At 41.4% G+C, this 17,435-nt stretch overlaps 1 protein-coding gene across 2 annotated transcripts in view; it reads right to left on the bottom strand.

The window, feature by feature from the left end:
• Ctnnd2 (catenin delta 2) overlaps positions 1-9,832 on the bottom strand; it is an 872,325-nt gene extending 862,493 nt beyond the window's left edge. For both annotated transcript variants that reach the window (XM_036206872.1, XM_036206873.1), the window contains exon 1: positions 9,207-9,832. In XM_036206872.1, the coding sequence (XP_036062765.1) occupies positions 9,207-9,243 (37 nt within the window). In that variant the 5' untranslated portion in view covers positions 9,244-9,832. The remainder of the gene's footprint in view (positions 1-9,206) is intronic.
• Positions 9,833-17,435: the final 7,603 nt, after the last annotated feature.

Raw genomic sequence — 17,435 nt, 5'->3', positions numbered from 1 at the left:
GTCCTTGTGGCTATTAATGTATTTTAAGGAAGCTTGCACACAGAGGAAGGAAAGTGTGTCAGAGACCTGTTGGAAAATACATTTGTACCATCATCTACATTTTTAAAAACTGATTTTGAACAGGAGACTTATAACCTTTCAAGTAGGAAAAAAAAAAAGCCCCTCACCTCGAAGGGGAAGAGAGCCTATCTCGCTCTGGAGGAACACACCCAGAACATGTTTGCTCCTCTGCATGGGCTTCTAACTTACCCAAAACTTAATTCTTACCCAATTAGTGAAAAGTCCTTTAAGCTACTTATTCATTCTTTGACAGTTCTCAAAATGCCTTCACTTTTTAAGCAAGCCCCCACCCAGCTCAGCACTCACATGCCTGGTCTGGTGTGTCCATACATAAACCTGCTGAGCAAGGGGTGTCTCCTGTCCATGACACCATCTTCTCATCCTTCCTTTCACAGTCCACATCTATCTAGTGTCCACAAGTGCAAGGTAAGATCATCCCTTGTACATGCTCTAAGTTCTCAATCAGGAAAAATGGTGTTGTTCTACAATTTATCATGCACCTGAACTGCAGATAGGACTTTAAAATTTATAAGGGAAATAGACCACCATGCCTGAAATAAACAGCAACAAAAATGTGTCTTCTCCAATTCTTAAAATCTTGCCACTTGCTAAGTGTTAATATTCAGTGGGGAATTTAAACTTCCCTTCCTTGTTTCCTTCAAACATTTGGAGAATGTATAACAAATTAAAGTTTTATGACTTCTCTTGACTTCTTCCAATTGATAGGCTACAATTGGAGTGATAAGAATCTCTGCAATTCTATTCAAAGTATTTTTTAAGAAATATGCTGAAGAAAATGGAAGCCAAAACAGAGTTCACACTTCTAAAACTGTTCTGATAAAACCTCATTGGCGCCAGACACAGCAGCCCTCTAGGGGAGAAAAATAATATTCTAGAGATAGCTTGACAGATTTCGTTGCTGAGGATCAATGGGGTTTTATGCTACCCACTTTTAAAGTCTTAAATTCTTATGCAAGAAGAAAAATGTAGGGAAATTTCTTGATCTGACTTAGGATGACTTTCAATTTTTGAAGTAGTATAAATAACTAACAAGTATATTACCATTGAGATTCCTTCCTTTGTACAATATCCAATGTCATGCCATACAACAACCATTACCGTCATTAGTAAAGTAGGAATGTTGTAACGGTTTTTGTAATGGAGCTCAAACACTGTTTTACAGGCAGGAAAATGCTTTTATTCCAACTCATACAAATCACCATATTTTTGGAGTAAATCAAAAGTTCCAAAGAATATTTGAACTTAAATATTTCTAATAGTTTTCACATTAATTGCCTTATCACATCTACAAACCCCTGAGACTTTCATCTCAATAAACAAATGCCAAAACAGGCATATAAGGTGAACAGAAGTCCCTAATGCCACTATCATTTGGATCACTGAACTAGTGGAACTACTCAGTTGTTTTTTCCATAAGGTCCCAGTAGCCAGTATCCAAAATTAACACAAAATGATTAACAATAAAACCTCATGAGGGCTCATGAACGAGTTTAGACAATAGAAGTAAAGCTGTACATACAACTTGCAATGCCTAGCATATTTACTATGTACCAATCGTCACCTAAAATTTGAGAATCAATGATAACATAAATTCCCAAATGGGCCAATTCTGGTAAAATGCCTACAATGTATATAGCCAAGGGAAAGGCACACATCTCTGAAGGGAAAGGATGAATGTAAATAAAAAATGTATTTTTTCCTTAGATTGGTGCCAAACTCTACTTCCCCAGTGAATCTGAATCTGACAACCAGGATTCTATGAAATAATATTGAGGAGAGTGTCCACAATACAGGTAAGGACCATCTCTTCCCAAGAGCCACAGTGACCATGAACACCTGGCCTTCTCAAGCAGAGGCCCCTGCACTGGTGCAGGTACCTAATTATTCATCATGTGTGGGGAGGATCAAAAGTAGGAATTACAGAAAAATGACTTAACATTTTATTATTTCACAGAAAGAATAGCTAACACCCATCATGTCTCTTGACTGGGTCCTTGGCTAAGGATTTTAAGTAGATTATTTTTAAATTTTCCCTCAATACAACTGGAAAATGCAGGAATTGGTATGTCCTCTTGACTTACAATGACAGTAGCAAGCCACCCCTTTAGGGCCCAATTTTAAGCCATCCTCTTTAGCCACTCCATTGCTTTATTTATCACCAAGACACAAAAATCATTGAGTGATATGATATTTTCTTTCATAAAAGTCACAGGATAAGGTTTAGAACCATGCTCCCTAAATAAGAGTTAATGACATGAGGTCTACAGCTGTTAAGATACAGAAAAGGGAAAGAGAATTAGTACATATAAACAATTTAAATCACTAAAAAGCAAATAGATAAAAGGAGAAGTGGGTAGAGGGTAGAAATATGGGATTCCCAAAAGAAAAGCACACAGGCTGATGAAATAAATGTTTAACCTTAATATTTTTAAAAGAAGCAAACTATATCACAGGAAAATAATATTTTTGTAATCTAATAGACAATTGTTTTTATAATTACCACACCCATAATTGTCATCAGTAAGGGAAAGCAATCTTATTTATGCCGTGGTTAAATATAAATGATACAACCTCTTTGGAAGACACCTTGACAACATCTGCACAATTCTTAGCCAGTCTCCCTAAGACTCAAGAATGATGCTCTGTATCTATGAAGACTTTTTTAAACTCAGAAGGCTGAATTATAGTTCTTTTTTTATTTGGACAACTTGGTTTACTTTTAAAGAACTGTTTTTTCTAAAAGTTAAATGATTCTGTGTTGAAGATAATGATTACCACGTTACTATAATAATTGAAGGACCAATGAAAATATTTGTTAAAGAATCAAATTTAATATAAATTTATAATTTATAAATGATAGTGGCATTTTTAGGTTGAACAGTCACACTCAGAGTCACATAAAACATATTTATTTTTAATTTTTTTTCCTTTCTTAACTCTGACCATGATTGTGCCTATTAGTCCTGAGACATTAAACACCAATCAGACTCTAACTTCACTGAGGTGAAATATGCCCTGGATAATAGCTGTCTTGAACCAGTATTTATAATGTGGTTTGGAAAGGTAGCCGGTGACACGGTCCTTTCATGGTCAATGTTTGTCACTTACAAGGCCATCCAATTAATTTTACTTAAAAACTAACATGGAGAGTAAGAAAGAACCCCTAAGGGCAAGTTACTTTGGAGTCCACCATTCCTAACTCGGTTGAATTTCATGGATCATCCTCACTGTAAATCAGCCAGGGCAGCAGGCACCCCCTTGACAATTGCTCACACAGCCACAAAACTGCCTGAAACATTTAAAGAACTCAACTACTAAATGAAATGCTGTGAATGCTTCTATGTCCTGAATTCTACCAAAGCAGAACTCTTTACAGACCATGCCAACAGGGAACACATCCTGCTTACCACTGATGCTTGCTTCCAGGTGAAGGAAATGTAATTAATGAAACACTTTGGCCAACCTTCCACTTTCTCTGCCTCTGAAGAATACATGAACAGGTTGCCTTGCTTCTTCCTTCTTCCTCTGGAGATACCCTGTCTGTAGAGACCAAGGCTGGGCTCTACCAGCTCAGATGTAGCTAAGTCTCTAAGGGGAGGAAGAAAGAAGACAAACCAAGGACCTAGGATGTCACTCAGCAATCACAGAAAGCTATGTTTAGTCCTGGAGGGGGTGCCTTCATCTTTTCCCTTCCTAGCTTGCCCAGAACATGGGGCAGGGTTATTTATTTGGCTCCTTAAAAACAGTAATCAATATTTCTATGTATTTTGTAATTTTAAAATAAACTATACTACTCTGTAGTAATGTTGTTACACGTGTACATGAGAGGAGGTATTTCAGTAGACATGAGGAGTTTCCTGAACCAACATAACTAACTATATGTAACAGCTACAAAAATTTATTTTAACCAACCTACATCTTTTAAATCTAATTTCTGAGGTCAGTTGTGGTAACCACAATTACTAAACAAATAAAACAAGACTAATGAGAAAATCCCAGCCCTTACCTATGGAGGATAACCAATGGCATGACTATCAGTCTTTCTAGATTTAATGCTGCTATCCCTTCAGAAAGAAGTATGCTCATGTCACTCAAAACTTGTAGAAACTTTTGACACACTATACTGATTTAACCAAATATAATTAGCTCACCTGTGTACTTTGCTCAAAAACAAACAAAAAACAAAGCCATCAATGCCTATTACTGTAACATGTATTTTATTCTGAAAACATAATTGGCAGTTGTCACAACAAAACATAAATTTGAATATAAATAACCACGTTGACTGTCAAAATGTTTCCTTGACTGAAGATAAATTAGTCTGCTGTCACAGGGGTCACACTCCATAACAAATTCTACTACTATCAAAGTGTAGTGACCATAAAACGTATGCCACAGAAGGTCACAGTTATATGGACTTTGTAGAATTTGGTGATGTCAAACGAGCGTCGCATCCTCAAACCTGGAGGAACCAAAGCCACATGACTATCTTCACTGAAGATCCCTAGGACGAGGGAATACATGGAAATGACCATTGATGTTCAAGTCAGCACTGAGGTACCCCCGCTCTATTCTCTTTCCATCAGCTAAAGAGGATGCAGTCTCCTCTCCAGACAATTTCTTCTGTTTCTTTCCTTCTACTCCCTTACAGTGGTTTTCTGCAGAGGGTGGAGCTCTCTGCCTTTACTCTGAGCAGCTGTTGAAAATCTGACCTCACAGAGTGATGCTGATTAAACATCTATAATATTCGCTGTACAACATTAATCTGTGTAGAAAATCTGATCTTAATCAGGAGGCTGACATAACAATAATAAGAATATCAAAGTCTTGAAATTTCTGATGACTGGGAATATAACAATCATTTAAAGAGATAATGCTGGGATATATAACAATTTCTTTTACCTTAATGGTTATATATTTCAATACATAAAGGAATTATATATTCCAAGATAGAAAATTTGTCGTTTTACATGCCAATCTACAAAATGCAATATTAAAATAGTGAATCTATATAAAATAATATTACAACAATGTCTAATCTTAATTAGAGAGGATGGAAATCACTTAATGACAATAATCTATTTTAAAACTATCATCTTAATAAGTATAAATTTACAAGCCATTTATTCACATATTTTATACTAAAACCAACATACTGAGATATTCTACTTTATTGTATCCATTTTACAGATGAATAAGCTGAGTCTGAAGACCACATAAATGGTCAAGGGCAAGCAGCTAAGAGCAAGAGCTGATATTCATTCAAAACCAATGTTCTCTCCATTAGGAGAGATGTAAGACAGCATTACATTATTTAAATTCACTTTTCAAATAACTTTTATTGCAGATCAAAATTATACAGAAAAACTGAACCTGTGTGTCACTGATGTATGATTTTGAAATAGTGGGATGTATTGTAATATGTAATATATATAAACATAAAATAAGCTTAGCATTCAGCAGACAACTTGACCAGGGAAATGGGTGGGTGCACGTGTAAGACGGAAGTTTCTAGAAATCACTGTCTCGTTTATTTGATCATTATTTGTAACCTGTCAAAAAATAACTGATACAGAATACAATTTCAATATCCTAATGTTGATGAGCCATTTCCTACAAATCAATTAGCTAAGATAAAGACCTTGAAAATCACCTCAACTGCCATGTGATTGAAAGATGAAGAACTGGAGTTATCATCATCCCATATTTTTGTTATGAGTCATAATTTAATGGACTAAAATCACAGAATGATAAAATATTTCTATGAGTTTCCTGTGTTGGAAGTACTGTTTGTGAACATAATTGGATTCATTAAACCTAACCAGGCAGTTTATTAATCAGTAGGCTGGATTGGCAGACAATGTGATGGAAACTATTTATGTATGACATGTTTAATATTTTATAGTCATACAAAAAGCTGCTACTTTGGCATGTAATCAGATAAACTTGAAGCTAGCAACAAGAATCATGAACTGCTTTCCTGAAATTAACTTTTCACACACAACAACACACACCTTATGAAGCCATCGAAGGACTTCACATTTGGAACATGGACAATGACAACACTCTTGGAAGCCAGTGGGAGAATTTGGGTTTAAAGTTCACTTACTCATAAACCAGTCAGCAGAAACCCATTGTGTGACTCCTTCAACCAAACTACTGTCTTAAAAAAATAAAAAATAAATAACTGCGCAGTGTACGCTTGGATTTTATTCACAGTTTGAATCTGAGCTTAAATATGTCCAACTATGTTGAATCTCTCTAGAGTGATAATTATGTCAGCAATGACAAGCCTCACTTTCCATTAAAAGTGACAGCAACACTCGGAAAAAGAAACCACCAAGAAGGGTGTGTCCGTATTCTATCCATAATGGGGGGTTCATTCTGGGCAAGTCTGAGGCGTAATATTTTCTATTTTGGTTTCAGTTGGCTTGTTACAACTAGATATACTGATCTACACAAAGAATTTGTGGTTTTATAAAGAAATTACTATAAATCATTTCCAATTTAAAAGTGATGGTTTTCCTTTTTTAAGAAGAACCTGACAAAATATAAGATAGCTGTGCAAAACTCTTGAACAATTCCACATATGTGCCCAACATCAAGGAGTTGCTTTTAGGGGGAGAGGCACTACACATTCAGTGACATGCAGGAAGAGATACTTGGAGGATATTGTAACTTCATTTTTCAATTTTACATCCCATTATGAAAGTGATATTATTCTTAGAAAATATTTAACAAAACTACAAATTGCCTTTTCCATCTAATATGATTTGAATTTCATTTTTCCCTCTCTAGGATGAACTACTGAAGTGGGAGGAAGAGTTGATGACTTCTATTGTATTGTGAAGGATGCGAAGTAGCTGGTAATGCTGTAATTTGACTGTGCGTGACTTTTATTATAAACAATGCAAACATTAGTGACATCTATAATGACTGGGTTTTACAACCGCACAAACACACACAAAGTTAAACACCCCCCTTTCAACAAGACTAGGACAATTTCATTACAGCAACAACCTCATGCAGTTGCTGTAACTGCCATTCAGTCAGGTGCTATCATTTCCAACCCATAATATGACATGAAAGCCTCACGCACACTCCATGCAATTTCTTCACATCCCCAGCAGCCGCTCTCTGAAGGCGCACAGGGCCATGCAGTGTATCAACTAGTCTCTTAAGAATCATGGTTAAAACTGAAGCATTAGACTTGAAGAGAGGAAAGGAGCGGAGGGAGAAAAGCATTCCTCCTTCATCTAAGGCATGCTTCTGAGAGAGATTTTACATTAGTATAATTCAAGGGCTGCAACCATGTGCTCAAAGTGCTCCTATAAAGTTCCCAGAATGTGAATAAAGGTGAAAAAATATTGGTAAAAAGAATCACAGTGTTCCCTTAACTTGAGTGAACAGTGTAGCCTCTGGCGAAAGAGCGCCCACTACGCTCACTTGTTATTAGTATAATTACAGTCCTTCTAAATTTCAACAACTAATTCCAAACGTATCCATCTTCATTCAGGCCCTGAGACCTTGTGACCCACAGAGCAGTGAGGATACTGTTCCACAGTAACAATGGATTCTGTTTGGCTCGGAGAAACACTAAACCAAGGGGCATCCGGTAGTTGAAAACAGCTATTCCACACGCTAGGATTCTCGCCCCATTGCTCACACTCCCCATTGATCGGACCCCCCAAATCATGCACCAGATCTACTTTGGCGATCCAAAAGGAGTCATACCAAACAGTCTTCCATTGGATCTTTAGCAGTGTGGCTGGGGAACCTTCTAATTATGTAGATGCATGCCCACCAGCAGACAGACATCAACTAAACTACCATCAGTGGAAGGGCGCACAATGAGGTAACTCATGGGCAGTGGCAACACCTCCCCATTTTCATGGAAGTCAGTGCAGAAAATCCCCAACATCTTCCACATCAGTCACACAGTTCCTAAAAGTGAACTGTCCGTCATGCTTATCAGGCCTGATTTTTGCTCATTACATATCTCTTTTCTAAGCCAACATATTTGCTTGAGAACATTAGGCATGCATATTTATAAAGCCTTGCAGAGCTGAAGCACATCAGATCAGTTCAAATGAGAGAAATACCAACCCCCTTACAAGCCTCCCCTATTATCCTCTTCTTCCACACCCTTCATTACCCCAGTGTTTACAGTGATACGCAACTTTGAACATTTGGGAAATAAGTGGCTCTTTGTGGAAAATACAGAGATGCACACCCCCTAAGTCCTCAAGTCTGTTTTCCGACCCCCACCCTCAGACCAAGGAGGTTGCACCTCCTTCCTAGCGACTTTATTCTGAACAGAGTGGCTCAAACCTGCTGAGTAGCAATCGATGAAAACACATTACACACCAGAAGAAGAGGAAGGTCGGGTGGGAGGAGAGCGAAACGCAGCTTTGCTTTCAGCCATTAATTACGAATCACCCAAATATCGCTACGCGTATCTCCCAAGCACAAGCACCCTTGCCAAACCTGGCTGTCAGGCAGCGCTTTCCAGAGCCTCGCTATCTATTGTCAGGGCAGAGAAGCCCCGGAAGCCTGTGAATCCCTCTGAAAATGCGTCCTCGGAAACGCTAAATATAGACCAAAGGGGTCTGGGTCTGGCGAGCAGCGGGAGATTGAAGAAACGGCCATGGACGCATATGACCAAGTCTTTTCATTTTGTTCTAGCCAAACATCGTAATGACATTGAACATAAGGGCAAAAGACTGGAAGGAAGTCTTCCCCACCCCCACCCCCTCTTCTCCCGTATATTAGGGACGTCATGAATGCAACCGGGTTGCTCTGGAGGGTGGCGGGGAGCAGTCGGTGTTGCCCTATATACGCGTCCTCCGGGTGAGAGGGGCGGCAGGGAGGGGAGCACGCGGAGAAGCCACTTGGTAACCGCTCCAAGAAAGACACTGGCCCCGGACCCCGTTCCGGGCAGAGCCGTCTTCCGAAAGGGGACCTAGTGCGATCGCTGTCCTCCCCGGGGGCAGACAGCACCCCACAGCCGCCGCCACCACCCCTGGCCCGGCCAGCAGCGGAGGACCAACCCCCACCGGCGGTGAGCAAGAGGACGACGCCCGGAGGATGCGCCCGGCTCCAGCAGCTCCGCGCAGGCAACTCACCGAACGGCGCGGCGCCCGACTGCTTCCTGGCGAACATGCACCCGCCGCCAAAGACAGCTCCTCAGTCGGGGGAAAGGCGTGCGCGCCGCCGCCCGGCTTCAGAGCAAGGTCCTGACCTTGCCCAGCTGCAGCATCCTCCGCTTTTGTTGTCGGAGCGCGGCCGCGGGACAAGTGATGCTGGCGGGGAGCAGGGGCGAGCGCGGCGGGCGAGAGGCGGCTCCCGACGCGAGTGCGCAGCGCCCGGCCCGGCCGCCCCTCCGAGCGCGGCGAGCGTAGCGCCCCCTGCCCGACTTCACGGGCGCCGCGGGCTGCTCGGGGTTCCGCGGGGCTCCCCGGGCTCGGGCCGGGCTCCCGAGCCACCGACGCCGCCGCGCCCGCCGCTCCGCTCGGCCGCTTGTCGCCGCGGGCGCGAGCCTGGGCCGCCCTGGCGCCCGGCGCCGAGCGCTCCCGAGCTGCGCCCTGCGCGCGGCCCGCGCCACCTGTGCCGCCGCCGCCGCCGAGAGCGAGGCTCCTCCCGCCGCGCGCCGCAGCTCAGCCTCCGGCTCAGCCGCGGCAGCCGACTCCGGCGCCTGGCTAGTGTGCGAGCGTCCGCCCCGCCGCCGAAAGCTGCCCCGGGTGCGGAGCATGCCCAGTGCCGCCGAGAGAGAGCGCGGCGCTTCGCCACGCGAATTCCACTTCTGGTTTTCGCGGCGGCAGCCACGGCAGCGGAGAGGGGAGGAGGCGGAGCAGGTTGGGAGAGGGCCGAGCATCCTCGGGAGCGCACTGCACCCACCCGGGCTGGAGCAAGTGTGGAGAGTTGATTCAGGCGGGGGCAGATGCCAGTCTGTAAAAGGGCAGCCTTGGAGGGGTTCTAGACTAGCTTTTGAGTTAAGGCGAGCCCTGAGGCAGCCGTGCGAACCAGTGGATGGGGATGGATGCTCTTGCAGATTCTAGTGTTCCAAAGCAAAGAACGCATGACGTCTGTGAGGTTCTCTTCACGGAGTCTGCCCCCGTCTCCATCACCTCCACTGTTCTGATTATGTTTTTCACAGATACTCTCATTTGATTATGTTTTCAAATCTGGTATATAGGTGAACTTCCTGAGAGGAAGACCCTTGTCGGATCTAGAGCTTTAAAGACTATCGATTTCTCCTCGACCTGGTGTTATTTCTTAGCCAGTTGTAGTCTTTTGCGCCTCCACCACTTTTTCCTCTTCGCGTTATCCCGTGCTAAAATGGAAACTTAGTTCCTCTTCCCCAGACCCCAGTGAAGCCTGTACAGCTTTCTCCATTTCCAACTGAGCTTTCCATATGTCTCTCAGTTAGCTAGCCATTAGTCCACAGAGTGCGAAAACTAGCAAGCACAGCCACGCTATGGGAAGTCTTGTTGGAAAACAAAACGTGTGCCGCGTGCCAAGGCAAACTGTAAGGCACTTCTCCTATGCCCCTGTCAGCTGCAACATTCGTGAGTGGCAAGGCCTGTCAGTCACATTCAGGACAAATACGTAAAATTATCCCACTACTCATTCCCCTTGACCCTGAAGATCCCACACTCTGAAGTTGTCCTCTCTGCTCCACCTCTTCGTAGGACCTGTTTCTGAGACGCAGATTCCTGTGACAAGAAAGCATGAACTTGTAATAAGAGGAAGGGTCTGTCCCAGCTTCAGCCATCTCAGGGACGTTTCTGTTCAGCTTGCAAGGGATCATCCAACAAAGTCAAATGACTTACATTAAACCTGAGATTTCCTCTGTTATTCTGTGGAGTTAAAGGCTGAGGCACATGTAAGGTTAGACAGACTAAGCAGGTAAAGGAACGAACAGAAGATGGAGCAATGGCTGTTCTCAACAGTGAAATGTGCAGTCATTCCCCTGACCTGAGGTAGGCTAAGGCTCACTTGCAGAAGCAGTTCTCCAGTGTGGGTACTATTTTGGAGCTGCTGTGACGCTAACATAGCCTGATTCCTGTGAGGGAAGTTCGGGTGTTTTTTGTTTTTTGTTTTTGTTTTTTTTTTTTTTTACATCAGCACCAGTTGAATGGGGGACTTGTTAATCTGGAGGACAGCAGGCCTCTGACATCCTCCAGTCTCCAGGTCCCCACACTATTATGGTTACAGGCGTGAGCGTGGGCTCAACAGGATTTTTGTGCGGGTGCTGAGATCTGAACTCAGGTTCTCACAGTTGTAGAACAAAAACACTCAAGGCAAAATCCGTTATTGTATGTGGTAGATACACAGATTCTGTCCTTAAAACACATATATGCACATGTTTATGTCCCATCAGACTCAGTGTTAGAAAATGGTTTCCCAAAGCCCCCGCCCCTTTTTTTCCAGTGTGATTGCTCTGTTTTCATTCTTTTTTTTTTTTTTTTAAATGAGCAATTGCCAAATTCCCATTGGTTTATTGTGCACCGTGGAAACACCCATGAGCAGTCCCTGCAGAACTTCTTGTGGCGGGTGTGGGATACTTAAGAAACAGAAATGCCCTGGACTACATTGATTTAATTTACTCTTTGCTGCATTTCATTGAAACACTTAGTATTTCTATTCTTCCAGAATAATTTGTAACTGGAGATATTATTAAATTCACAATTAGATAATTTTGAAAAAATAAGACGAAGTGCTCCTGTGCAATGCTGAGTGTTGGGTGACTCGCTGCTGCCATCTTTTGCCCCTGCTTCTGATGGTTCCTGTAACAAGCAGTATCCTACATTCACACAACCGCTATGAATTCAGAAAATTGTTATTCTCTTAGTTTCCAATTATAACAATCAATGCTAAGTGAAAATTCATTATTGTGGCTCTTCTGTTTGCACATTGTTAGAGCAATGTGTTACAGAAGTCACTTCTAGAAGCAACACGTGTCTCTTGATCTTTCCAAATCAACTTAAAAATTTGAGACAAATATATTTTTACATGGAACTTTGAATTAAGTATTGAGAATAAAATATAATAATAAAAAACATTTTATAAAGTCATATATCATATTCCAAAGTTGAAAGTATGCTGATTTTGGAAAAAGGGTGTAATCTTTATTATAGTTAATTGCTATCTTGGTCATGAAATTCAACTAGAAAATGGTGGCTTGCCATCTTTACAGTGCATTACCTATTGATAAGCAAAACTATTGAAATGGTGAAGTATAACTACATGTCAGCAATTTTAGTTGCTGCCCTGTATTTAAATACAGATAGTCATAGTAACTACCTCCTGAAAATTTATAGATACTGGAGAGCTGCCTCAGAGGTTAAGAACACATACTGCTCTCATAAAGGACCTAAATTTGGTTCCATCACTCATGTGGGAAGGTACACAACCCCCAGTAACTCAAGTTTTAGAAGATCTGACGCCCCCTTCTGGGTTCCACAGGAACTGCATGCCTTTGCAGATGCATATATACATATACATAATTAAAACAAATCTTTTTAAAAATCATTATTTAAATTCTGCAACCAAGGATCCATAACAGTAACTCATCGGTGTAATCATGGCATGTGCTTTATATGATGCACAAAAATAATAGTAAGCTTAAAATACAGCATCTTACTTTCAGAGCATTACTATTTTTGAGGACTGCAAAAAAACAGCAAAAAATAAATAAAAAATAAATGAGTGGTTTACTAATATTCATTAATCACACCTGTTTCAGGGTCATTTCTCCATTTTATTAAAAAGTCTGCACTCCAAGTAGACTGCCCTTTATTGCCACTAGAGCTCATATGATAGGGACACCCTTTTATTTGTTTGTTCAGAAAATGTTTATTGAGTATCAGCCAGAGTCCAGCTCCAGATGAGGGCAGGGTCTGAAGTGGGTGGATGCAAGAGCAGCTAAGGAGAAATCAGACTCAGTACACTTCTTAGTTTCATTTTAGGAGAGATGAACAGAGAGGAGGCGCATCTCGGTGTGGCTTGACCTACCCTGACAACCTGTACCTCTCACGGGCTTTACCTATGCACAAACTCATTTCCTCATAGACTTTAATCATTGATTGCAAAGTGATTCCATGGTCCATACCTTTTCTAAAGGCTTCCGTGATTACATAAGCTTACCAAAGTAAAAGAAACAAAAACAAGCCAACAGCAAATTTCATGAGAACTAAAATCCAACATTATGATAAAATCAGTTCTTTTAACTCAAAATCTTTTTCCTTAAAATTAGTGTTGTAAAGCCTTGCGGTTACAAAAAAACTAGACAGGATGTCTTTATTTAAGTTTGACTAAGTTAATAGAGCTGAAGCTATTTCCTTCTACCTATTATTCTATTAATCTACTGTAATGAATATTTGATCTTTCTACAGGAATCTAATTCCTCAGTCCCTTGTTTAAATTATTTTATACCTGACTTAAGCCCACCATCTTTCCCCTTGACCTCTGAAAGATCCTCTTCTGCTCTTTATTATTTCTTCAATCAGAGAAGTCCTGGTCTGACAAGTCTGCTCAGCAGCCAGGCAGGTCATTAGGCCAAGATGGTCCTCTTTATGTCTCTGTCATAAACTCCTGTTTCAATATGGTCTCTATCTTTATTACAATCCTACACAGAGTAAAGGAACATCAAGATTCCTAGAACTGCTTACTTTGCCTTCAGAGGGCACCAAGGCTTGTCATTAATTTTATAATAAAAAATATTTTCTTTGTCCATGCTAGTTCTGTGTTTCTGGTGAGAAGCATGACAATCTAATAATTCAGTTATAGTTTGTCAGCTTCTAAAATTTTCCTAAGTTGTTATAGTGGGCAGCCATTCCAGCCTTGGCCTGGAAGTTCCAACCCCCATTGAGGCTTTGGTAATGGCCACGCCCACAAGGCGGGGCTGAGGGAGGATGCTGAAGACCCAGGATCCAAAGGAGAGGCTTCTCTTGGTTCTAGGACCCTGGACGCTGGAGGTAGACGGAGCAGAGTTCTCCAGAGAACACCGCTGGACTGCGCCATACCTTTCCCAGACCCTGCAACCTACCTAGCCCTTCATTTGTAAGTTATGCCACTAAATAAATCTCCCTTTTAACTACATGGAGTAGCCTTAATAATTTCACCAATAATTTTTTCTTCTTTAATGATTTATCCCAGATCCTATGTCTTATGCTTACTAATACCACTTAAGTAATAAGTTCTATAGAAGTTTCAGTTTCTTGCATAGCTAATTCTCCCAGGGAATCACCATAAGTTTTATTCTTAACATCAGCTTCTATAAGAAGTATTACATTCTCCCAGTTTGATCCTTCAGTGAGGGGCCCTTAACATCAAGGAATTCAAACATGAAACATGTCAAAGATACAGGCAAGAGTTGTGCAGCAAATTCCACCAAGGGCAGTGAAAGGTCAGTCCACATCATCCAAACATTGTGACTTTTGTCAAGCAGCGCCTTCAAGATATGTGGCACTGCCAAGTATCTATTGTGGTTTACTACTGGGATAAAATTGTAGAAACAATGAGGAACAATAGAGCAGATGATGAATCCCCTATGACTTAAACTAGGGTTATTGGATAAGAATAGAAGAAAGCATACAAGGGAAAGATCTCGCAGAGCCTATGATTGAAAATATCCTCCTTCTTGCTTGTATGTGTGCTGTGTGGTGCTATGAGTCATTGATTCATTTCCATCTTCTAATGTTTCCTAATTGTTCATTTCTCTTCAAGCAGTTCTGTTTACTATGCCAGGACATGGGTGATAGGTTTGTTACATTTCTGTTGCTGGGTCAAAATCAGTAACCAAGGCAACTTCTAAAAGGAAGCATTTAATTAGGTTTATTGTTCCAGAGGGTTAGAGTTCATGAAGGCATGGTGGCATGGACAGTGAGAGCTCACAGCATGAACCATGAACTGCAGCGAGATGGAAAAGGTGTGGAAGAGAGAGAGAAAGAACTCAAATGGTGAGAATCTTTCAAAACCTTAAACCCTACCCCAGTGACATATGTCCTCCAGGAAGGCCACATATAGCAGATCTTTCTTGTCAGCCTTTCTTTGGACTACCAGCCCCCAAATAATGACACAGAGACTTATTATTAATTATAAAAGCTTGGCCTTAGCTTAGGCTTGTTTCCAACTAGCTCTTGCAACTTAAGTTAACCTGTTTCTATTAATCTTCACCTTGCCACGTGGCTCTTCACCTCCCCTCAGTACTGTCAGTACTGTGCATCCAACTTGCTCTGCATCTCACTGGTGAAATCCCATCTTTTTTCTTTGCAGCATTCCCATCTCTTCCCAGAAGCCCCACCTATCCTTTCCTGCCTAGCTATTGGCTGATCAGCTTTTTATTAAACCAATCACAGCGACACATTTTCATACAGTGTAATCAAATATCCCACAACAACCTCACCTTCTAATCCTTCCCAAACGGACACCAAATGGAGTTCAAGTATTCAAATATATGAGCCTATGGAGTTATCATTTAAACCACCGAAGGTAGCATGGAGAAGAAATAGTGTCTGAAGTCCTAATATAAATCCAGGAGAGTTCAGGAGTTCACATTGGGTTAAGAGCTAAGTTTATTTGATACACAGTGAAACCAGTACTTACACTGATAGGAAAACATAGGACTCAGTGAGAGGGTCTAATAAAGTCCCTTGCAGGAATCAAGGTGACAGTTTATACTGAAATCTTTGAATTCTGGATAGCCTGGTCAGATGTAGAAAGGACACACATTAGTCATCAGAAATGGACTGTGGGTCAGGGGTCTAGGCCAACAGGAACTGATGACTTTGCTACATTTTCAAAAAAACATAATATTACAAAATATTACAAAAATGAGGCTGGGCACAAAAATCTCCAGGACCACTCAGCATTACCCCCACTGCCATCAAGAGAATGACACACACTGTGGTAGTTCTCTCTCTAGTGCTGTGATAAAATACCATGGTCAAGGCAACCTATAGAAGAAAGGATTTATTCGGGCTTATGGTTCCAAAGGGTGAAGGTTCATGATGATGGAAGGAAGGCACAGTGGCAGAAGCAGGAAAGTCAAAACTACCCTGAGACTTCATCCTACACATGTCAGAATGGCCAAGATCAAGAAAACAAGTGACAGCTCATGCTGGTAGGGATATGGAACGAGAGAAAAACTCATCCATTGCTGGTAAGAGTGCAACCTTGTACAATCACTGTCACAATCAATGTGATGGTTCCTCCAGAAAATGGAAGTTGATCTAGCTCAAGATCCAGCTAAACCATTCTTGGCCATATACTCAAATGACATTTCACCCACTGTTACAGAGACACCTGCTCAACAAAGTTCATTGCTGTTCTGTTCATTATAGACAGAAACTAGAAACAGCCAAGATGTCCATCAATGAGTGAAAGAATAAAGAAAATGTGGTACATTTATATGGTAGAATGTTATTTAGTCATTACGAATGAACTCATGAAATTCTCAGATGAATGGATCCAGCTAGAAAAACCATACTGAGTGAAGTAACTAGATACAGAAAGACAAATATGGCGTGTTGTATTTACTTATATGTGGATGTCAGTAGTTGAATCTTTACCATATAACCAGAGAGTTTAGATGTAGAGTAAGGGAATAGAAAGAAGGGATGTATCTCCATAGGAAAGGGAAATAGAATAGGTAGTCGTGGATGGAGCAGGAATGGGAGGATCAAACTGGGAAGGGGAGGAAAGAGGAAAGTGATGGGGGAATACAGGGCCAGCTAAAACTAAGGGCCATTTGAGGGGTTGTATGGAAATAATAGCGATTGCCAAGGCTTTCAGTTGCTCTCCTCAAATTGACAGTAAGGCACTATTGCTAAAGACAACACACACGCAACTCATTAAACAAGAAGTTGAGCTGTTTCTTAGCTAGCATCTTCACCCCTACCGACTAGTGTTTCAAGTGCTGGAATGTGCTCTGTGTGCTACCATAAGTGAAGGTTAACACCAGCACAACTGCATTGTCTTTTATCTACAATAATGAAATGCCTGCAAGACACACTAGTGCATCCGTGGCACAAAGCTTGTGGGAGTAATCAACCAATGCCTGATTGTATTTAAGGTCCACTCCATGAGATGGAACCCAGCACCCATCCCCTACACCTTTCAGGTGGTCAAAAACCTGAGGTGGTACGGTCCAAGGACCTAGGGTAAAAGTAAATACTGCTGTTCTGCTAAAGGAACATAGCAATAAAATGATACCTAATGACATTTTACTATGCTCGTAGATCAGTATCTTGCTTTTAGCCATCATCAAAGAAGTTTCCTCTTGCAGTAGATGGAAACAAATACAGGGACTGCACAAAGTGCAGAGAGTGAGGGACCTTGGAACACACAGA

This window comes from Onychomys torridus, chromosome 15 (genome assembly GCF_903995425.1).
Source record: "Onychomys torridus chromosome 15, mOncTor1.1, whole genome shotgun sequence".
In the NCBI taxonomy this organism is placed as follows: Eukaryota; Metazoa; Chordata; class Mammalia; order Rodentia; family Cricetidae; genus Onychomys; species Onychomys torridus.
The sequence above is the reverse complement of the archived record's forward strand: the minus strand, read 5'-3'. Positions and strand labels throughout refer to the sequence as shown.